The sequence below is a fragment of the Poecile atricapillus genome, chromosome 3 (genome assembly GCF_030490865.1).
Source record: "Poecile atricapillus isolate bPoeAtr1 chromosome 3, bPoeAtr1.hap1, whole genome shotgun sequence".
In the NCBI taxonomy this organism is placed as follows: Eukaryota; Metazoa; Chordata; class Aves; order Passeriformes; family Paridae; genus Poecile; species Poecile atricapillus.
The window spans coordinates 13251387-13276150 of NC_081251.1; the positions used below are offsets into that span (position 1 = coordinate 13251387).

Sequence of the window (24764 nt, forward strand, 5' to 3'; positions counted from 1 at the left end):
ATCGTATTAAACAAGGTACTTTAGGTAAAGTGATAAATTACTTGCTTATTACCACATAATTTTGCCACATATATTAGCAACAAATCCAATTATATGACCTTCACTGAAGAGGAGTAGTTTTGGGGGTACAGTTTTTTGTTTTCTTTTTCTTAAAGATATTTATGCTAACACTTTTATTATAATGAAGTACACTCCACCCTCGCAGCTTCAGCTACAGTAGGCAAAAGCTTTGTAGAAATGGAATTACTGTTGCAACAAGGTTGCTTATGACATTGTTTAATTAAAAAGAAAAAAGAGTTGGGACACAGTACATTGATAGGCGGTAGTGTACCATATATATACAAAAGAGGGCTATTATTTCTGTTAGCTGACATTGACATGGGATGAGAGAGCAAAACCAAATGCATTTTCTTTCCAGCACTAAAACATGCAAAGACAAAATTACAAGTTGTATGCAGCTCAGAATAATAAAAAGAAATGCCCCAGTATACTTTAGATTTTTAAAAAATATATTTAATTCTCTGATCTTTCACTTCAAAACTTAGAATTAAGCAATGAGTGAACAGGATCTGAAATACAGACAAGGCATTGCTCACATCACATTAAAAGGCATCTTTTAACTGCTGCTGTGGATTTCTAAACTTACACTGAACAGAATTTTTTGTTGCTGGGAATTTGAAATGCAAGATGACCTTGGCCACATTACATCTATTTCTTTAATTGGAATTGTAAATATGCAATAAATTGCTGTTCCAAAGAGGTAACATGCAGAATTCAAAATTGTTTCTTGCAGGATTCTGTTGACCTGTGTATGATGAGATATCGAAGCAGTGATACAAAATCCACAGCTCAAGCATGAAATTTTAGTGGCTCTGATATGATCTCTGAGAATAGTGCTCCTCAAAATACAACACTTCCTTTTAACCACTGAATTTAGTTTTAGGAAAACAGCTGCTTGCCAACTTTTTTTTTTTTAAAAAAAAAAAGAAAAAAAAAAGGCAAGGAAGGTGGGAGGAGGGAAGAGGTGGAAAGAGCTTATGCATTATGATGACATTTAGTAGAAAGCTGCAAACAGAAAGCAAAGGCAAATATTTTAAATGTGACAGATTTAAACCAGAAATGAAAGTATTTTTTCCTAGTAAACAGCTTGCCAGAGTTGGTTGGGACAAAATTTGGATTGCAGCTACAGGCTGAAACAGCAGTGTGGAGAAACAAAAATAGGGATTTACCCTCTACCCCAACACCCCCTTTCTCTCCCAGTTAGCAAAGTATGACTGATGCTTTTGGTTGGCCAGGCAAATATTAGCTAGAATCTCATTTAGCTACATCCACATCCATGGTCCCAGATGCTTAAAACTTATCATGGATTAAAGCCATGAAATAAAAATTTAAAAAGAAATTTCAATTTGAAATTTTATTGGCATGTTGCTAGAATGGTCAACATCAATTGACAGGAGAGACTTTGTCCACATACTCCGAGAACAGCCTTCCTCCTGCACCTCCCCCCTCTTTTCTTCCTCTCTCTTTCAGCATTAATGCTATTAAAAGCCAAACAAAATACTGGCTATGGGTGTAGAGAATGCTGGTTTTTTTTGGAATGTTGCCATGGATCCTGCTTCCAGTCGCGTCCCACGGAAGAAGGGTGCAGCCTCCTGACTCTACGGCAGGCTGGTCTCCCCGAGCAGGGCAGAAGGAAGATAGCCACGTACTCCTGCTCCTCCCTATTCTTTCCCATCCACTATAGCCAGGTCTTTGATCACCCTCAGTTTGCCACTGGCATCGATCCTGCGCTTCTCACGTATTAGATCCTCCAGGCTGTGGAACCTCACCGTATGCACCTTGTTCTCTGCCAAGTGGATCTTGAGATAGTACTGCTGCTGGTGCTGGGTGCCAGCAGCCGCCTGCAGCTCCCCCCCGGCTTTGAACTCCCGTTTCCCGAAGCGGCACCAGGCGGCGAAGCTCTCGGAGTTAGTCCAGCAGATCTCGTCGCTTTTTAAGCCCAGGTGCCCGCAGGCGTTCTGCACCACCAGCTCCGCCACCAGCGGGCGGAAGCGGTACCAGCTATTCACCACCCGGCCCACGTTGCCCGCGGCCGCCTCGTACAAGCTGTCCTGGCGGATCTGCCCCTGGTGCAGGTGGATGATCTGCCCGCCGCCCACGTACACGGCCCAGTGCGGCGGCGGGTGCTCCGACGGCCCCAGGTAGAGCAGCTCCAGCAGGTCCCCCGGCTTGCAGAGGGCGGGCAGGGCTGACACCGAGTAGACGCTGAGGTCCCCAGCCTGGGGGCCGCTGCTGACCTTGGAGAAGATGCATTCCTGGCCGCGGAAAGCGGAGAACTGGGTCTCGTTCAGCACCAGCTGGTGGTGGAGGTGGTGGGTGGGCGTCTCCTGCCCAGGGCTGCCGGAGCCCTTCACGCCGTACTTGTCTGGCTGGCCTCGCTCGTCCAGGTCCTCCTCTTCATCCGAAAAGAAGTAAGCCACCCCGACGCGCAGCTCGTCCTTCTCGATCCCCGAGGGGTCCCCGGTCGGCAGCTCGCTGTAATTCAGGTGGGTGATGCGATCCAGTTGATTTCCCATCAATGACAGGGCGAGGCGAGGGCAGGAATCGCCGGATCTAAGGGAGGGTGGGGTGGGCAGAGACAGAGAAGAACAGGAGATGGGAAGGAGAGCGCACGCAGAGGGAAGGAAAAGAAAGGAGAAAAAAAAAATAATAAAAAAATCAAGGCACATACAAAAGATTTCAGCGATTCCGCCCTAAGCCCTCATCCCTCCCCAACTCCTTCCCTCCCCTTCGTGCAAGGGAGAAACTCCCAGTGCGGACCCTTCCCCCTACCCCTTGGGTGCGGGGCAGGGCAGAGCCTCGACTCCGGAGTGCCGGCTCCCAGCGCCACGAGAGGAGCTCCGCGCGGGGGGGACGGAGTTGCCCCAGGAGTCTCCGCTCTGCGAGGGGAGAGGGCTCCAGAGGCTCGGGGAGGCTCTGGCCGGAGGGTCCCGGGCCCTCCCTCCGCCGGTGAACAGCCGAACCGCGCCGGGCAGCGCTGCGTGCGGGGGTCGGCTGCAGGAGCGCACGGCCCCGGAGCCGCCAGCCCTGCCCGCCCGGCGCCCGCAGCCCGGCCGGGACCCCGCAAGACACAGGCAAAGAGCAGGCGATCGGCAACCCCCGCCCGAGGAGTCCCTCCCGTCCCCTTCCGTACCCGTGGTCGCCCAGCGCCAGAACCCCCCCAAACTCCTTTAAAGTCGTCCTGTCCCCATGGGCGCCGCAGAGGAAGCGCGACCCGTGCTCTCCACCGCCACCCGGCTGCTCCGCCCGCGCCGCTCTGGGCAGCCCGGCCCCTCCGGCGAGCCTAAGTACCGGCGGCGCCGCTCCCGAGCCCGCCCCGGCCGCGCTCATTGGCCGCGCCCGGCGGCGGCGGGGCTGGGCCGCGGCTCTGCCCGCCCGGGCCCCGGCTCTGCTCGCCCGGGCCCCGCTGCTGCCGTCGGCACGCCGGCCCCGACCCCCGGGCCGCTCCTGCCGGGCTCCGACCCCCGGGCCGCTCCTGCCGGGCTCCGACCCCCGGGCCGCTCCTGCCGGGCTCCGACCCCCGGGCCGCTCCTGCCGGGCTCCGACCCCCGGGCCGCTCCTGCCGGGCTCCGACCCCCCGGCTACCCCCGCCGAGCCCCTACCCCGAGCTCCCCGACCAGCCCCGAGCCCCGGGCTGCGCCGGCTGGCTCCGGGGCTGCGGCAGGCGGGGCGTCCCGGAGGAAGGAGGCTGGAGATCGTGTCCGCTGTGAAGCTGCTGCCAAGTACCCCTGGACTGTACAGAAGTAACAAAGAAATAAATAAAAGCACATAATAATAAAAAAAATCTATCAAACTTATCCGCCCAAAAGAGACGGCCACGAGTTGCTCTGTCCCTCGAGGCTGGAAGTGAGTGCCCCTCACCTCACTTCAGCAACCTCAGGTTGCAGCTGTGCGGTCTGAGCTGACACCCTGGGCTTCCTTTCGCTGAGGAGGAAAACGCATTTCCAGAGGGCTATTCCTCTCGCCTATTGCACCTCCTATTTTAGCACGGCATGAGGTGTCTTAAGGAGGTGACTGTCTCTTCGTCGGCTAGATGTGAAGTTGGAATGCTCGATAGTTGGTAGTAGGTGAGATGACTCTCTTTCCACATCTGGACAAAGTAGCAGTTGTGGTTTGTCCTCAGGTGTAACTAGAAGACACGCTATGGCTTGTCCTAAGTAAAAAACCGAGCCTGTCTGGCAGTAGCAGTCCATTTCTTCGGAAAATATATGAAATCTAAATAGTTGTCATTTGTAGTAGCTACTAACAATAGACAGTTTTGTACCTAATTTTGCACATTTTGGAAATGCAGCTCAGAAATCATTTGTTCATTTAACCACACTTCCCCTATGAGGCTGTGTCAATGATGGGACTGTAACCTGGTTCTTCTATGTTCTTAGTCTTTCTCTATAACTGTGTGAACTTCTGAGAAGTGAGAATTTAAGTATTTAAGACACTTCATGAAAAAAAATCTAATGACATTCTTTGGTTCAGATGTGAATCATATTAAAGTACCATTTTTAGCTGGAAGTAATCTACTCATTTCTTTGCAGTGAAAATAGTTTTGTCATCTAGCCACAAGCATTTTTGCTTTCAGTGTTTATGGATAATATCTCTCTTCACTGCTGTCCTTTTGCCAGTCTTCAGGTTTAGTTAACTGAGAACAATAATGCCATCACTATTCTCATTATAGAGAAACATACATCCTTAAATAAAAATAGTGAATTTCAGTTTTTCAGGGTTCAAGCTCTAAACCTATATTCATATGGATCAAATGCCGAGTTTCTTAGATAAATGTGTTTACTTTGAACTATCCTTTTCTTTTTCAAGTATTGATATAGCTGTCTTTGTAGGGTGGAATCTCCTTGTACTTACTATTTTTTTTTTAACATATGCAAAGGCATCACATCATAAATGGAGGGAAAAAAAAAGGTGTGTTTAGTAAAATTCGAAGACTGACATCAGTTATTTTTTTACTGTGGTGATTATACTAATCTATTGATGGTTACAGACTTCCCATGTCTCATAAACTCAGGGGTTATGGCCTGAGACTACAGGAATTAAGCTGATTTGCAGCAGTGAAGGATGCAACATTTATGGTCTGTAGAATCAGAAAGATGATTTGAAAACAACAAAAAAAGAGATTGTTTCCTAATACATGCATTTTAAAGTTTCAGAGGACTAAACATAACAGATGGATGTTATTTATCTCTAGAATTGTGTAAATACTTTTCTACTGATTGTCAGAAATTATATGTTCTTTTACAGCATGACCTTCACCAACTGCAACATTTTAAATTAAATTATGAAGACACTCTAATAGATCTAGAGCTAAAGCTGTAAAACATCGTTTAAATATTTTGACTTTTTTTTAATAACTGTTAATGTGCTTCATTGTTAAAGATAGTCCAAGTTGAAAGCCATTTTCTGTAGACCTTCATCGACAGTTTCTGTTTTCTAAACGCTTTACATTTTTCCCGTTTAAAGTCTGCATCTTTTTAGGTTGCACTCGCACAGTTCACACTTCCCACGTTTGCCAATCATCAAGGCTATGTGGAGTAATTTTTAGATACTTCTAAACAAACAAAACATTATTTCATCCTTTCCATGCAAAACAGTGGAGAACAGACTGCTTCACCAAACTGCAGGTGCAGAAGGAGTCTGGGTATAGGAAAGGCTCTGCTCTTCGAACTAGGAGTATCTCCTGCCAGATTTTAACCATTTTCTGGGCGATCCCCTGCAGTTTTGCGAGTCTGCTCAATGAGAGAATTTTGTCTTTTGTTGAAGGACTTACAATCCCTTACAATTCACCTCTCCTCACGACCTCTATTCAACACACCTCCAACATCCATTTCCTTGTTTCATTTCAGTTCTCTGTACGCTGTCTCATCAGCGCTTTGTGCTCTACCACTATCCCTCAGAAAGAAATTTTCTCTCTGTTTCTCTTCAGTCACAGTTTTATGATAGTGTCAAGAAGTTGCCTTAAAAAAAGAAAACACATACACAAAACTCCTATCAACTAACAAACAAACAAACCCCAAACTTTTATATAAGGACACTGCTGGAGATGCCTGTTCTGTCTGAGCTAATTTGATTAATGAATTTATGATCTGCTTTAGATGTTTAACTTCTGGGTGCTTCCTTAGCAAGGCAGTGAGTGCAGGCTTGGCTGCTCTTAGATGATGGCACAGGCAGTGCAGCATCACTCTGTTCACACTTACATTGACCAGCTTCAGCTTCATTAACCAGGGTCATACTCTCTCCTTGCACCTCAACATGGGTATTCACAATATTCCTAACATGTTATTACTGACCCTTACAATTTTTTTCTGCATTCTGAACATAGGGAAGAAACCCGATAACTTCATAATCTCTGGCTCTGTCCTGGTCTACTCTGAGAGAGTGAATTTATATTTTTCCATTGCTATTTTTTTTGTGCCTTTTTCTATACTTGGCATTTGGTAACTGTTGCATTTATATTTAATTTAATATGGTGAAAGCCCTTAAAATATGTGGCAAAATAGATACTCAGTAGCTTATCTTTTAAACCTTATTTTTTAAATGTTCTTTTCATCCTGCCTTGAGCTGAGCTTTGGAGCCTTGGACCTCTGTTGCTAAAAGTGGAGCTGAAACCACCATTGATTTTAATGAGTGGGGAACATTTGTGCAGAAAAATTTAGGAACACATGTTTCAAAAAACAACCAGAGATAAAAAAACTGATGATAAGGCTGGAAACTTTCCTATCTGTTATGAACTTTAGATTGTAGAAATCTGTCCATTACAATCCTGTTAACATCGAATCTCAAAGGCCCAGAAGCTCTTATCTATTTCAGGCACACTGCAATTGGTGGAAACTAAATACAGTTTCTACATCTAACTAGTCTGGGAGAGTCCTGAGGCTTCAGATAGGGAGTTGGGCCAATTCAGCCTCGAGATTACGGAGGGAGACCTCATCAGTGTCTATCAGTATCTGAAAGGAGGATGTCAAGAGGATGGACCAAGGCTCTGCTTGGTGGTGCCATGCAACAGGACAAAAGGCAAGGGCAAAAAAGTGATGCACAGGAAGTTCCACCTGAACATGTAGAAGAACTTTACAGTGCAGGTGGGCAGACACTGGAACAGATTGCCCAGAGAGGCTGTGGAGTCTCCCTCTCTGGAGATATTCAAGAGCTGTCTGGGCTCAATCCTGTGAAAATGTGCTCTGGGATAAGCCTGTTTGAGCAGGGAGGCTGGACCAAATGACCCACTGTGGTCCTTTACAGATTTTGGCCCTTCAGCCTTGGACGGCTTTTGCCATTTTTATCCCGTAATGGTGAAATATAAAATGTGAAAACTCAAGAAGATAGTTGTGGTCACAGTTTTTCTTTTCCCTCTTTTCTGCTCTTCTGATGGCTTCTAGTGATTTCATGGTTCTTGCATGACTTCACAGAGTCACTTGTAAGTAAAATTTTCCAGGACTTGTTGTTTGTCCCTCAGGTACAGTATAACCACATAGTTGTCCATTTGGATGTTGTAAACTCCAAAGCCAAATGGCTTCATCAAAACTACCTCCGAAGAGTTATTCCTAATCTGTTTTAATCCCTAAAATGTATGGAAGAGTAGTATCTGACTTGTGCCAAAGTTTTTCAAAAGGTCATGCTACCAATTAATTGTATGATTCACTGATCCTTGGGCTGGGCCTATGTAACCAGTTGCTTAGATTCTACCCAGCTCCTTTTTATCAGATAACACTTGTAAGGACTCCAGACTTAATTTTTGATGAAATGGTACAACCAAAAAAATGTTGTAGTAGGAAAGATTTTGAGGAGGAATGGGAAGAAATACCTTAATTTGAAAGTGTTTATCTTTGGAAGGCTGTTATGTAGACAGAATCCCAAACGGGATAGTCACTTAAGTTCTCAGGGAGCAGCAGGTCAGGGTGCTGGGCTGGGGCAGGGTTTGGGGAGCTGGAGCTGCACCTCCCAGTGCCCTGGCAAGGGGAGAGGAGCAGGAGTGCTGGTCTGGGGCCAGCTGAGGCCAAGCCAAGGGAAGTCATGGCACTCATGCAAGGCCATCCCAACTCCACAGCCTGGTCCAAGCATGGGCCAGAGCTCTGATGCAGCTCCCAAGTCAGGGCATGAAGCCCCATCCTGGCTCCACAAAACTGTTCCTCATTTACTTTGCTTTTCTTCTGGACATCTTATCCAAGGTTCATCTAGTCAGACCTGATCTTGAACAGAAATAGCAAACCCCGAGGAAGTGATGGAAGAGTTTGTAGATCTTACACTCAGATCTCTGACAGTAGCATCATTATTCATTCATTGGAGTATGAAAGAAAAATAGCTGAGGGACTAGATTTTCATTTAGATGTCTGTCTGTACACTAAATGGAATCTGAACTGAACGCATAGGCTTTTTTTTAGGGGCGGGGAGGATGTTATAGCTTAAATTACTACTATAAGCAAAGAAGCCTTCCCTATGATTATAACAGTATCCTTTATGGACATTTGAAGAATTGGATGTTGATGACCGTGAAGTTAGATCAGTTAACAGTGAATTTTATTTCTTGATCCTTCTATTTCCTGGATTATGTCTTTCTCAAAGTTATTTTGAGTGTTTCAGAATGTCACTATTTTCATATAGAGACAGAAGAAACTAAACAACAAAACCAACAACAGCAAAACCCTCTAAGCAGACATGACCACAGTCAAATAAAGAGAATTTGTTTATTCATAGTAGAATATTACTCTTATGCAAGCTTTGTATTCTTTGGTTTGGGAATGTAGTCTAAAGGTTCATATTATTTATATAAATTTTATTTTATTTTTTGTGTGTGTTACAAAATAATATAAAATATAGTCTAGCCTTGTGGTGAACCTAACCAAGTAATTGTAGCCACAGAACAGTGACTATGTGTTTGAAAGATCTTGGTAAAGTAAGCTTGGTCTTAAATTTTTTAGTTTACTCATATATAGCTCTAGGTAGATTCAGTATAAGAGAACTTTTATTCTTTTATTTTGATTTTATTTTTATTTAGCCTATTTTACCCTGGGTTTTTGGTTGATTGGTTAGTTTGGGTTTTTTGGTTTTTTTTTTCTTTCAGTGAAGACACAGTTTCATATTATGTTTAATAATGAGTAAGAGGATTCCAATTGATAGCAGACTTTTACCCCAGCTACCCACTCCCTCAATTTCTTTCATAGCTTCTTCTGTGATCATGTAGTTACAGGGTGAGCTTGAATCCACAGCACTGCTATAACAAGATGTTGAATATCTGCCAGAAGAAAAACATCTTTTTTAAAGGTGTTGGCACTCTGGAGTTGGTGCTCTGAAACTGAAACAGTCATGAATATTGGTCCCTTCTGAATATAGGATTTTGACATGGCTTTAATAAAGTTGGTTACATTGTTCCTTCTGTAAAAGGAGGATAATAATGGCAGTCTACTAGGAAAAATTCCACAGTCTCCTCTAGCACTTGCTACAAATAAATCTAAAATAAAAATGACATTGTAACATTTATACAGGGAAAAAAATATCTCCAGAAGGTAGTACAACTTCAAAAAAATAGCTGCCAGAAAAAAAAAAATTCAAAAGTGTTTGTAATTGTCTTCTAATGCAATCTTGTTAGGTGGACTATTATCACATGGCATATCAACATTTTGATGTCTTTCTTCAATTAACATTTTGCAGTTCCTGACAGGGCTTTCCTAAATCAGTTTTAAAGACTGGAAGCTTTTTCAGAAATATCAGACCATAAGGAATAAAGTAGTGTTTTTTCATAAAAATTACATTTTCATTTTGTGACTCTCCACTGATGATGTGTTAACTCTGTCCCTAAATGACTTAACAAGAAATAGATAATAAATATATTTCCAAGTACACACTGGTTACTTAATTATGTTTATCTTATTATTAGCTCTTTCCCAAACTACTGAAAGAGAAAAGGCAAAATGTTTTCCTAAGTATGATATGACATTTTCTTGCATTTCCTCTTTAAAACTAGACAGATTGTCCACTATACTTTCTTTTTTTTAGCTTTTTTTATTTTTAATTGGAAAGCTGTATGCAACCTAATATCTGCCTGCTTCTGTTATAACAGGGTTATTTGCTTGACTTTTCCGATTTTCATATGTGCTTTGGGATCCTTTATTAAGTCATTGTTCTGTAACTGCATTCTATTATAATTTTGCTCATTTTTAATAATATGTATGATATTTCTGCTGCCCTGAAGGAGTCCCATGAAAATTAAATGTTGAAATAAAATGAGCATTCAATGCTTCTTTCTATTAGGCTAGTTAATATTTTATAAAATATATTTTATCTGTGAGTCTTTCAATACCTGAACTCGAAAATTACTTTCTAAATATTATAAGCACTAACAAATACCCCTTGACTGAATAGCAAAGCCGAAATTCAATTTGTGTGACACTTGCTATTCATAAACAGTTTGAGCTTCACTCTCATGGTTCATGCTGTTAGCTGAACCCTTTTGACTGAGTTACAGAACTAGATTCAGTAAGGGAATCATACCTTGCTATATATGAAAACCTTTTGGACTGAGCTTCTATTTTTCTTTTTCAAATACAGAGCCCATTCCTGGAGACCTAAATCATTCAAAATGCATATCAATTTTAGGGCCAGACCAGCATCATCCTGCCTACAATAAGAAAAGGCTGTCAGAGATACGTGCTCACAGTTTTCTTTGAATCCAGTGAGATTTCCGTCTGCAAAGAAAGAATACAGCCATAGATGCTTAGAAATTACAAATGCATACAATTAGAATTCATTTCAATTTTCTAAGATATAAGTACTGAATAAATTCATTGAGACTGCACTGTGATGCCATAAGAATAAGTTTCTGCTCAACAAAAATTGAGTAACGCAAATTTGTAAATTCAATACTATTTCCAGTAGTAATTTCCAAGCAACATTTTCCCAGCCTCAAAGCAATCTTGGATCCATTGGGTTGTGTCTATTCATAGTAATATGTATGTATATTAGTATAGTATTCTTATAAGTCTTTCACCTAAAAATCTGTCTCAGCTAATTGGCTCACAGGTTAACCCTGTTACCTTCATACTCTTTTTCTGCTGATTGTGTCCATACAAAACCATTGTTTACAGAAGGATTTTTAGGGTTGTAGCATGCTAAACTGTAACCAGCTACTTTATGTATAATGCATAAATGAGTGTAGACTACAGCTCATTTTACTTAGCTGTGTTGTTCCTTCAATAATAATGGAAGAAAAAAGCTATGCAAAATTTATGTTTATCCCTAAGTTTAGAAAATGCAGCGTGATTTGAATATACTTTGGACAAGTTGCATAAGGATGACAGTAGTACCTTAACTTCTTCCTTCCCCCTTTAAGAAAAGCAGAAATTAATTTTATTTTAGTAGAAAAAAGATCTGATTGGAAGAAAAGAAAAAAAAAATCTGACTTGAGACAAGACTGGTTTCATAGCTGTTTTACTCTTAGCTGTAGTAAAAAGTCTTTTAGTGATCCTGGTCATATCATTGAGACCTAGGCTGGTGCCATCAATTATTATTTAAAGAACTAGAAGCACTCTTCTGTTTAAAACATGGATATAGTACTCATTGTAGGTGTCAGAATTCCGTGTTTAGTTCCTTATGTAGCCTCAGTGGATAAAAACTCTGTCATTCCTTTTAAGTGTGTGCCTATTAGTTAAGACACACTACAGGCTATCTGGATATCCTCCAGTTGCTATGTTGTAACTTTGCCCTTGTTGAGAAAATTATTCAAGGAAACACGAACAAAACTTTTAAATAAGAGATTAGAGTACTCACTTGAAGGCAAAGGAACCTGGGTTCCTATTTCTGTTTGCGTAGTTCAAAGACTATTTAATGGAAATAGCCTTAAGATGAGAATGTTCATCCAAAAATAGGTGCTTCGTTCTTTCCTACAAAACAGAAAGAAAGAACTGTATCCTACTTTCCTGGTGTCATGGTTTCAGATTTTACTGCTGATTATGGAATGGGTGGTCAAATGCATCACAATTTCTGGCAGGCATGTCTTAAAACCTCATGATTTTGTGTTGTGCTCAGGCCTGCGATGGATGGTTGGTGTTGCAGAGCAGAGGAAGATCCCCAGGGATTTAGCAGGAGTTCACAGCAGGCCCCTGTTGATAGGTGCTGTGCTGCTTGCATTCAGGAAACTTCAGGCATGCCTCTAATGAGAAGCACTAACCTCTTGCAAACTCAAATCTACAGTTTCTTCTGGGTTTAAGTGCCTCCAAGTTTAGGTGGCAGCTGTTGCTTTGCTTTTCAGATTACAGTTTCTGCCTAAACATCTCCATTTTCTCCAAATCCTTCCTTAGATGTTTTAATCCATTATTTGCTCTATCCCTTAATCTCTGTTCTGCTCACCTTCTCCTATGTAAATGGGAATATTTTTGCTTCTTTCACCTCACAGAAGGTATTCTGTGTTGCCTGATAGCAATTATATAGGACAAGGGCTGCCTCCAGGGGAGATATCTCTCCAGGGCAGGTATAAGTGAAATACAACACACATGGGATGTGGGGGTACTGTCAAACACAAATAAACTTCAGTGATATAACTGCATACTCATTTCATTTCACTTTCCTGATCCTTAGACCATCATTGATGTTTTATATACAGTGCTATAAGAATGGTAATTTTTTGTATGTCATCAAGTTTGGAGGGTAATAATCCACAACAGATATGAAATTCTGTGTGTGAAAGCGTGGCCCATGAAGATTCTGTGCTATGTTTGAAGAATATGAGAGGATTGCTAATGATAAAAGGCCTTTGAAGACTTTGATCCCAGGGATAAGCTTGTAGAGATTGTACTGTGGCCATTTCATGGGGAGATAATCACCTGAGGCTGAGATGGTGACCTATGTCCAGAATACAGTGAAATTCACAATTATACAGCCCTGATATGGCCAGTTAGTCTTTTAGCTCAATTAAAAAATAAAAACAAAAAACAACAGCAAAAAATAAAAAAAAAACCAGAAACAAGACAGTTTATAAATTCTGAAGTTTTTGAAACTTCACCAGACATTAAACCGCCACCCCCTCCCCGCCAAAAAAAGAAAAAATAACCTATGAAAGTGTAATTTTCTATTAAGGCAACATTTTTGACCAGAAGAATGTTTTGGGTTTTTTTAATATGCACTTTTTTAATTGGAAAAATGAGATAATTGTATATGAAGCATAAGTAAGTGGAAAGTGAAATTTTGTTTTGAAAGATGAGGGTTTTTTTCTCATTAATTATAATGAATAAATGCTAATGTCAAAACAAAATATTTAGAATCTGCAAAAATCCTGAATATTTTTGAACTGAAAAGTTTTTCTGAATTTAACTTGAACTTGAAAAATGTTTTGTATGACTGAGTAATATATTTCTTGGTACAGAGATTATTTTCCCTCCAATAAAAAAAAAAAGAAAAAAAAAAAAGTAGCTGTTTTAAATAAAATATCCTGACAGCAGCATGTGAGTTGGGTTTATAGCTGGAGTCATACATAGTATTGGATGCATGAATACTCTTCCAAACCAGAAACAGATAATTCCTTGCAACCCCAGAGATACCTGTACAGGGAAATTGGGCTTTGATAACCTACCCACACCAAATATGATTAAGCCTTATTATGTGTTTAGTTGAGGATTAGAGATAAATGAAGCTAATAAAGAGGAAAGAGTCTGAAAAGATACAGTGGTAATAAGTTAAACTGCATATGGTGTAAATCATATATGTTCATCTGAACTCTGGGCTCATGATTCTTAGTGCATAATTTATTTGACACATTATTTCTTTCTTGTCTTTCCCTCCCCCCCCCCCCCCTTCTGTTCACAAATAGCTTATGAGAAAATTGCTATTTTATCAAATGTATTAATTGAGAAAAACTGTTTATTTGAATGATTTTCATTAACAGAAATTGCATCTTGTTTTCATATTCACTTTCTGGATTATTACTTGCGCTCACGAGCAAAGGCTTGAAAAAGTATTTATAGTATGGAAATGTTTCTGGCACATAATTCAAACTCCTAAGTTCTCTTTGTAAATGAAACAGTGGGAATTTTCATGCTATCCAGATAAAACCCATCAGTTCAAGATGCTGGAAGAAACCAAATCACATCCAAAGGAGAGATAAAACACTTTATTTTTTAAACAAAAATTTTTAACCTTTCAGAAAAAAAGAGAGACTAATACAATCTAATGCTCAATGTATTTTATGGAACAAGCAAATAAATTCATTACTTTCCATATATGGAAATAGGAAAAAAATTAAAAAGAACCACTTCGGTATATTCATTATCTAATCTGCACCATTCCTGAGCAATATCTCTGTGAGTATTGGTTGATCACGAACAGTCTTTTGAAGTTACAAGTCTTTAGAGTTACAGAGTCCATAATCTCCCAGAAAATCTATTTCAGCACTTCACTATTCTTACCATTTTATTACTGCTTTCTAATATTCTAATCCTAATTTCGAACGTTGTTGCAGTCTAAACACATAATTTCATGTTCCTTCTCTTGGGTCACGGACAATAATTTATTCCTTCTCTCCTACCTGCAGCCTTTTATATATTTGAAAAATTTCTGCGTTTCAGTCTTTTTCTTTTTTTCTAGGTTAAAGAATCATAATTCATTCATGTTTTTCTTTCTCTCCAGTTATGTTTTCTAGAATCCCAGTTGTTCATACTATTCCACTGAGCTCTCTTCAATTTTAAATCTTTCACAAACTGCGGTGTTCAAAATTGGAAAAAGAAACCCAGCTGAGGCTTGAACAGAGCAGAGTAGAACAGAAGAATTGTTTATAGGCTATCTGACTGTTTCTAATTTATTAGTCTATGCCTCTTTGCATCACAGTGGCATTGTTCACATTTAGATTGTCACCCAACTACACCCTTTTCTGTGAAACTGTTGCATTATCAGGTAATTTCCCAAATTCCTGTTTCTGACCTTAAAATTTTGAAATCTGTGAATCTTGTGAATTGCTACAACTTATTTCTGTGGTGATTATATTCAGAAATTCTTTTGTCTTAGCAGAACTCTGTATCAGTAAGTCTCTTCTTGACAGAAATCTCCTTCTATAAAAACTGAAAGACCCTGAAAAGAAGTTAAATTCTGCAGAGGGAGATGGAATAAGATTTAAGAAATAGATGGTCCACTATAGAGGAAAAATTTATTTGCCATAGCTGATGTCAAGTAGTTAGAAGTCATTGAATTTTTCTCCAGGTATAATACATTTGTGGAAATGGAATGAAAAATTAGTTTTGTACATAATAAGAGTGGAAATTACTAGTAATGTTTGTTCAGCTTTGTTTTTATTCCTAGACAATTCAGATTTCCTGAATTAAACTATTTGGGTGGACTAAGATTTAGCAGAAGGGAGCTTTTTTTCTGGTTTAGACTCATAGAAGTGGTAGCTGGAATGGGTATGTGGCACTCCATGTAATGCATCTCCTGTTCAAAGTGAGGCTAATGTCAATCCTGGATTGGTATCAGGTGTGGCTTTTTCTTACCTTGTTTTAGAAAGGATGATGATTTCACCACTATAGACTGCTTCAGTGCTGTACTATCTGTGTTGAGAAAAAGGTTTTCATAATGTCCAATTTGAGTTTCTTAAGCTGCCACTTGCTATAGCTGCTTCTTTTTAAATTGTCTATCATTCAAAAGTGTTCGGTCAGGTCATGTTTTTAATGGCACTCCTTCAGGAGGTTGGCTGCTTTTGGGCTGTACCTTAGCCTCCCCTTTTCCAGACTAACATTTATATGTTTCTCCATTTATTGTAGGCCATATACTCTAGGCTCCTGAACAGCTTGTTTGCTTTCAGATGGACTCTTTCTTGTTTCCTGACACTCATTTTGAGCTGTGGAGCCAAAAACTGGACATGTTACTCCAGCTGTAGCCGTGTCAATGCTGTGTAGAGTGACATGTTAAGTACTGGCCTCACTTCTAATAGTGTAGCCTATTGTGCACTTTGTCTTATTCATATATTGGTGGTGCACTTCTGCTCATCTTCAGCTTGGTAATTACTGCAACCCCTAGGACCTTTTGGTCAGGTGCTACTCAGCCAGCTCTGCTTCATGAGGTCATTCCACCCCATGTGCAGAATTTAAGGCTTCTTCCTCCTGAGGTTCACAAACCTTCTGTTGACCCAGACTTCACTTTTCTCAAGGTTCCTAGAGCTGAATCTATATCACATGGTGTGTCAAAGAGTTTTTCAGCAAATTTTCTATGGGAACATTCTGCTTCATCATCCAGGATGAAATACTGGATTGCTTTCCAGCCCTAGAGTATTTGTTTCATTACCAACTGTTACACCTCAAGCCATTGATGATTGCCTTGGAACCCAGTGGTGCAGCCACTTTTCAGCCCAGTTAAAAGACTTTATGCCATCACAGTTTCTCAGCCACAAGAATGTAGGGAAAACCATTGCCAAATGCCTTAGTGGAGTAAAAGTTGCAGGAATTGTTACCATTTACCTTCCCAGTGCATCATTTTGTCATAGAAGGCAACCATAGAACGCAACCAGTTGGCCAGGGATTTGCCTTTGTAAATTGGTGCTGATCTTGTTTGCCTTCTTGTCTTCTTGCATGCTCATAAATGGACAGTGTGCATCCTCCATCCCACCAGGGATTGCACTTGCTGTGTTCAGCTTACAATTCCCAGGATTTTCCTTCTTACTGCTTTTTGAAGGTATGATCTTTTATTGCCATGTTTTTCTAATAGCTAGGAAATAGCTTTATAATTACAGTGGCCAATCTTCCACAGCCTTAAGGCTATTTTCAGGCTATGCAGATTGAATAATCTAGTTTTACTAAATAATCCCCCTACCTGGGAGCAGAGGGCTGGGAGCAGGCTTTTCTGGTAAGGCTGAGAAAAACCCAAAGTATTTCAGTTTTCTTTGTCATTCATTGCCAGGTTATTATCCCTGTCCATCAGCATTCACTCATGTAGTTGCTGAATTAATTTTTCTCCATTACTTTTATGAGAATTAATACCCTAGGTTCATCAAGCACATTGAATGCCGCATTACTTATTACATTAGTAATCATGTAGCATCTCTTTACCCATAGGGGTCTTATTATCCCAAACAAGTGACCCTGCTGTTGTGTACTGTGGCAGAGGACTATGGTCACTAAGATTTATGATACTCCATACCTCAGAAATAAAGAAATGAGTTGGTATTTCATGTTGGTTGACTACATTTAGTGGATACTTTTTACAGTGATGTCTTTCAGCTTCTTTTTGCCAGTAGAATATTCATTGACCACGCATGAGATTCTCATTCTTCGCCTTCTTTGGTGCTGGTTAACATCATCTTTATCCAGCTTTTCCCTCTAAACCATGCGCAAACCACAGAAAATATTGTGCAGAGATGTGATGTGCAGGAACCACAAAGGATAAAGTGTGCTCATTCATTCATTTGGGATGACTCCTACGTGGTCAAGTGATGTGTGATGCCCTCAGTCTCTCTGAGGACTAAAACATCTGTAGTTCTATGCACAGCATGGAGAATGGTGTTAACTCAAAACAAATTCTTGCAACCTTTTGTCCAGAGTATGCAAAAACCAGCTTATAGTTTTCTATTCATGTTTAAAATTGGTCAAATTTCTTTTCAGTTTTAAAAAGGTGGTAAAAATCACCCTGAGTGCAATTGTGATGTCTGGGCTTCAAAGCATGGTTTGTCTTTATAAAATCAGTTAGCTGACACTTTTTCAATGTTAATTTTCTCCTAATTCAATTCTCCCAAATGGTTGAGTTGTTTGATTGAATATTGCCCACCAAAGAAACAGCCTCAGGCAGCATCTGTCATAGAAAATTTCATCCCAATTCATTAATATTCTGCAAAATTGTAAGCTATGAAAACAGGTATTTGTAATTTGAAGTATCAGGGAGCCTCAATAGTACATTATATTACTACCTTCCTGCACAAGTAAGTTACTGGTATGTGATTGGGTATTTATTAAAGCTGTTGAACTATTATTTTTTTTCATAAATGGATGCAATAATTTGGCTCAAAAATGCTCTTGAATCTATGTAATTCTTTGTTACACACCTGGGAACAAAAGATTTGTAATAAAAGTTAAATGGCAGTCTGAATTCAGAATGCCCATGCTTTTGTGTTTTGATGTCTCAGCTTTCATGCTATTTTTATGTTGTTTCTTTCATCTTTAATTTTACCAAGAGATTCATATTAGATGCATTATTAATCCCTGTAACACTGCCTTCCCTTCTTCTGCACAGTGTGAGAGATTTCTGGCTTCATCAGAAATAATAATGTTTGAGATTATTTTCTACATTTAATATGCGAATAAAAAAAATGTGGATTTTCTAAAATCTCCATGCACTGTTATTTTCTTCCAAAGATTTCACTGATGCATTAGGACTGAGAGGCATAAGCAATCACCAAAAGCTTTTAAGCAATGATTTTGGTTGTGTACTTAATAACCTGAGAATTCTCAGCATGCAGCATGTTATAACACATACTGCACTGGAAAATAAACAGAAAAGTGAAGTATGGTAACCAGACTTTCTGTAAGGGTTTCACATAGATTAAATAAAATGCAATTCCAATGTGTTGACCAACTGCATAAGAAGCAATTAAATGTCTCACTGATGATGGATAATGAGACCAATTACAGAATGTGTATTATATATGACTGGTACAGTTGTGATGCCTGCAACAGTGAGGGAGATGAAGGGGAAGGAGAGCAAGGAATTGTGACTGTCTAATGGAAAGACTGATAATTTTGGAGCTGGGGTGGGTTTTTTTTGGCTATTGGGTAAAGGAAAAGCTGACTGCAAATACTCTTCCACTTTGTATTAAAATGTGCATCATATTATTTTGATTGTTATATTTATTCTGTAAACAGTATCACAGCTGCACAAACTGGTCAAGGAAAAGGAGCATCATGCATGGTGAAAGTCTGGCCATAATATATCTATGTAAATACAATGAAAAGGGAACTCATAGGCCTTCTACATTGTTAGTCAATGTTAGCAAAATCAACTGATGGTCATCTGACTTCCAGCCAGGGAGCAACATCAGTAATCCACTTAAACAGAAAATTATTACTGAAGGAGTATTTGGGGCCCAACCCAAACAGTAATATGCTAGCATAGCACAATACGTTTCAGTGTGAGGTAATGTAGCACTTTTCTAGCAGACTGCTTTTCTTCTGTTAGAAACAACAATAATTGCATGGATTAATATTTTCTGAAATCTAAGCAATTTGAAATCTCTCATTTACAACAGTGCTGCAGGTCTCTCACCAGCCTTCCCCAGACAGAGATGTGGTTCTACTCCTGTAATGCTGGTCCCAGATGTAGATTCAAAGCCAATTCAGCTGCTCCTCTGTGAGTCAGACAAAAGTACTGGGAGGTATGGTGGAGCCCCAGTGAACAGTCCCCTTCCACACAACCCACTTTGGATCTAGAAACAGAATTGACACATCCTCAAAGCACTCTGGCTACACCAATAACAACAGCCCCTCTATGCTTCTGGGTCCATATTTTGGTTCTCAACTTTCAGTTCAGGTCTCTCTACTCTTGGTGTTCATAGCTAGAAATGAGAAGGGCCCATGTTAGGAGTGTAGTCCTGCTCTTCTCAGAGCAGTGCATACCCTAAGGTCTGACCTCCAAAGAAGTCCAGTCACTGGTGCTTCAGAGCACAGCACAGAACTCTGAGGTGTGTTCCATGTTCCAAAAATATCATGAAAACCAAGCTGTACTCTCAGTGAACGTGTACTTTCATCTAAAGACAGAAAAAGTGCTGTTTTCTTTAACAATGCTAAGGTATACAGAAATTAAAGTGTCCAATATGTTTCATTTTCTGTATACATGTTATATATTGCCAGAGATATTTGACTGTTTTATTTCCAGAAAAAGTGCCAGCATGATTTGAAAGTGATAATTCCTCCACAGTTTGATTAGAAACAGGCTAATAGGGGTTTAAACTGAGATGAGAGAATGAATGTTAATTGTTTTCAAATAACATAGTTTAAGCACCGCAGTTAGTTTCAAATAACACAAATAATCATTGAAGTGTGTAAACTAAATTTTTTTTTCAGTTACCAGTCATTAAAACTCCAGTTTAAATTAAAAAAAAAAAAATATCAGAAAAATTATGCCAATTTATAATAAGGCAGTTGTACTGAGACTGACTAGGATTGAGTTTTCTTCATAAGCACTTACATGGCACTCTGTTTTAGAACAGAACTGACAATACACTAATTTTCCAGCAGTGTTTGCACAGCATCAAGGCTCTCTCTGGTTCTCAGTGTGCCCTACTCCAGAGACTAGACTGGAGAATGCACAATGGAATAGAAGGGGAGATAATCTCAACCATTCAAAAACATCTTCCTTGCCCTATAATATCATGCTCAGAAATAAAAGGGAAAAGAGAGGAGGGAGGTTAGAAATCTTTTGCTTGGGAAATGGCTGAGCATTGTTCTACCTGTGGGAGGTGGTGAGTGATTGCCTTTGCAACAGTTGGGATTTTTTTGGGTTTTTTCTCTCTTCTTCCACATATCCTTCATTTATTTACCTTATTTTTGTTCTTTTTAATTTTTTTATTTTTTTATCTTGGCCCCCATTTTCTAGTGCTTTTATTCTTTCTTTTTCTTATTCCCCTGTGGGCAGCTGTGCTAATTACAAAAGAGTAGAAGCAGTCTTGGCCTTGACAGGTCACAGCTGTGTCCAGTAAGTATGAGTGTTATAAAAGAGGGAGTGGTCGTGGAAGGAGTTGGTGCTGCATGATGTTGCCCATGGGATTACATGGGGGGAAAGGTGGGAAAATTTTACTGTAAGATAATAAACTGCAGATTCTTGCCACCATCTTCAGTGTCAGTCTTTTGAATCCACTGTTAATTGGTGCTCCATGTTAGGAGCGAGCACTGACCTTCCCCATCCAACTGAGAGCTGGGGAAGTGAGCAATCAGCTGTGTGGTGCTTACCAAACCACCAGGGTTAATCCATAACAGGAAGTACAGAAAGACTGTGGCAGAGCTTCCTTGTTATTAACTTGTTTTATTGACCAGTACTAAATGAGTATAAAATGTCCATGTTCTGCCTTATTTATCCATTACAAGGCAACAGAGATCACTGCTATTGGTTTCAGTAAAGCTGCTTCTGATTCAAGCTGTTCTACTTGAGATGATTGTCTATTAAGGCTTCAATTAGGTTTACTCTTGTTGGACTCCTCTGTGAAAAATATTTCACAACAGAAAACAAATGTAATTGGGTATAATTCGTGATTCACGGAACAACACCTGCTGTTCCAAGTTGGGACTGAAAAACACTAGGAGATGTGTTAACACAATGTGAGACAAATGCTGAAAAGGTGTAAGTGGCTGTAGCACCATTGTTTTCCATGTGGGTACATGCATTCAGCCTTGTTTATGTGTATTTAGATTGGGATTTAACAGAGTTAATTATAACATTTTTAATAAGAAATAAAAATGTGAGGCAGCTGGAGTGCATTCTGCTCTTCTTGGTTTTGTTGTTGTGGCTGATATTTCTCATACAATAAACAAGCTCTGTTAGAAATATCCTCTTCTTGAAATTTTAATAGTATTTAATTCATAAATACTTCTCTAAATACCTCTGTTTTACTAATCATAATGGAATATGTTCATTGAAAGAGTCATAAAACAGATGAGGCAGTGAAAATGTTTAGTGAACATTAGAACTAATAATCATGATGATGCTAGAGCAGTTGGAGCACAGCACACAAAGACACAGCAAGATGCTACTGTAAGCTCCATGCTCTCTACACAGAAGCAGTTGTAATAGAAGATTGTATAACTGGAATTACAGGCTGCACTGGAATTGGTTTGTGTTAGCAGAGCCAAAAATGACATAAATGTTCATTTGATGTTCAGAATACTTCCTCTTTTTCTGCATTCGTTTTATTTCCTGACCCTTTACAGTGCTCAGCCTGAAGATTTTTGGTTTATCATCACTTTCTTCTTTAGTCTTTAGCTTCAGTTTGTGAAAGAAATAAGGTTCATCTTTTCTATCACATTTGGAGGTGCAATACTCGGTAGACCAGCAGTGTTATGCTGTATCAGGTCTGAGTACATCACGCAGAGCTGTGCTGCTGACTCACCTGGCTGTGAGGTGTTAGATGCTCGTACAGAGAGGCACACCTGATATGCTGTCCTCTTTTCACAGGCAACACAGAAATAGAAATAAATTTAAGTTTCTGAGTTTGTGAGAACTGAAAATTCAAAAAAGTCTAAATGGAATAAACTCTTGTCATGGAAGAAACAAAACTCTCATTTAAGGCCGTACGCATTTAATTCATAGTTGGTCATTTTGGATGACTGATTGTTTGTATATTGCATGCATGAGTATGTGTATTTATGTCTACATGTCTTAGGAGCCCAGTGGAATTGCCATGAATTTGGGACGCACTTTAGTCTGGAATAGCTCCAGGAGAAGTTACTAGCTAAGCCTTGCTGGAATTTATGGATAAGAGCAACATTAAGAAAATTAGCAGCAAGACCAGCTATGCTGCAAGAGGGAAGATGGTAAAAAAAATTCAGTAGGCTAAATGAGAAATTGAATAACTTCATTGAAACAGAATTACAAAGAAAGTGTTTGCTGTGAATTAGATATGTTCCCAGTCCCAGGTGTATATCTTCCAAAATCACCATACCTACCCTGTTGTTCCCCAAGTATCTGTATTTACTTTAAGTTCAGACATCTGTGTATCTGTTGTGAAGTCTTTCTATACAATGTAGAAATTAATTCTAGATTTGATCATACATAATTAACTAATGGTGACCCATACTTCAGAAGACTATCTATTGATATTGTCATAAATTACTGATAACCTGACAAATAATACAGTATAAACTTAATTAGTGCACAGCATGATATGCCTCAGGAAGAGTGTTTCAAATACCCTGTTTTCCTTACCCTGATTGATGATTCCTTTTGAGCTTAATAAGTGCTCAAAGCAGGGATCAAAAATTGTGTCCTTGCTAATGTCTTGAATTTATTGAATTACTGTGTAGATTATTGTAACTACTCTAAAGGAATTATTGGCCATGGGTTTGTCACTCTTTGAGTGTTTTTTGGGGGGTTTCTTTTGTCTCAATGATATTCTTCATCCATGCCACATGATGAAAGTTTTTTGAGAAATGAACTAATCCATTAAAGTTTTTCATATAACACTTCAAACAAATCGAGGGATTCTGGCAATGAAGACAATATACATACTCAGAAAGGACCTGTAAATAAATAGAAAATAAAGGTGAAGCAGGCAGGGAAATTCAAATCTAAGTAATAACACAAAATAAAGCAAAGCATCAAAACACACTCAGAACAAGTAAAATCTAACCAGAGAATACCTCGTTTTCCAAACTGCAGTGGTGGTATTTTGTATTATCTTTCAGTCTCAGAAGTGACTATATTTAATGCAAGTTTCTGTTCTAATAATTCAAAATATGTAAAATTATGAGGTTTCATTTTGAGTTAAATGAATCTATCCTTTTTTTTTCCTTCCTAGGGCCCTCTTCTGCATCTGTCGCAATCACAAAATTCCTAAATAGCAAATTGTATGGGATTGAGACTTGGAAAAAGAGTACTAAATAAGGTGTCTTGAATAAAATTCAAGAGTTAGTATTTTTAGCAAGTCACCTATAATGGGAAAAGGGAGAAAAGCTTTAGTGTAAGAAGAGGAAAAAAATTAAGCAAAACAAAACAAATTTATCTTGTGTTTGTTATGAAAGTTTTCCCCTTCCTTCTTAAAAAGAGTAGATCTTATATTGTTTACTGTGAATGAGTCCAAAAGTGCATTTGTTTTGGTGGGGTAAGAAGTACTGAACCTCTCAGTCTGAGTTATTGAGCTGGACAGTTGAAAATTCTTCTGCTACTGTCCCTTCTGAATGTCTCCAGGGTTCCGTCTGGGGGGTGATGGGTGACAGAGACAAAAGCTACACTAGTGACAGTGTAATGAATGTGGATTATGAGAATGCAGTTCTAATCTCAGCCCTCCCCGTGTTTTATTCCTTTTTATAATTACAATCAACTTGAGGTCCACTTTCACTGCCCAGGAGAGTGGTGAGTCAGAGGGCTGTCCCCGCTCCTGAGCAGCAGTCTGGAAGAATACCCTGGGGACAAGACAGGAGCTGGCTCTGGGTAGGGGGTGAACATAGAGAAAATGTTCAAGACATCCTTCAGTCAGTTTTCTGTCTGGTGGCTTATCAGGGGGCAGTGAAACGAACCTCAGAGTAATTGCCAGGGACCTTGCAGATGTCCTGGAAGGCCTTGATCCAGCACCCTGGCGCAGCTGGGCGCAGCTCTGTCAGCAGGTGAGGGTGGCAGTGTGGCTCAGCCTCTCCGCAGCACTGCTGCTGCAGCTTGTGCAGCTTGCAGAGGCTGCCCGAGCCCTCAGGATGGTCTCAGGAGGATAGAGGGAAGAAGAGGGGAGGGGTGCTGACACTCTAGACACTTTGAGAGGCACAGATGTAGCTCCAGCATGAAAAAGTACTTAGCTTTTCCAAACACAATGATATTGGACATTCTGTTTATAGCTGTGAATAGATTTTTTTATTTTTTTTTAACTTAGTAGTTGAGCTGAAAAACTTGTCAAATAAATAGTTTAGTGCTGATCCATTGGTTGTCTGTTGGTCAAAGTTATTTTTGCTATTCATTAGTTGTGTCAGACTCAATATGATTTCAAAATAATAATAATAATTAGCATAAAAATCTATTTAGCAAAACTGTTTAATTAATGAGTTTTT

At 39.8% G+C, this 24764-nt stretch overlaps 1 protein-coding gene across 1 annotated transcript; it reads right to left on the reverse strand.

The window, feature by feature from the left end:
* Nucleotides 1–495: 495 nt before the first annotated feature.
* Nucleotides 496–3316, reverse strand: LRATD1 (LRAT domain containing 1). Its single transcript, XM_058836621.1, has 2 exons — nt 3194–3316; nt 496–2613 (listed from the first exon to the last, which is right to left on the reverse strand). The coding sequence occupies exon 2, from the start codon at nt 2574–2576 to the stop codon at nt 1722–1724; it is 855 nt and encodes a 284-aa protein (XP_058692604.1). The 5' UTR covers nt 2577–2613; nt 3194–3316; the 3' UTR covers nt 496–1721.
* Between the last annotated feature and the right edge of the window lie 21448 nt (nt 3317–24764).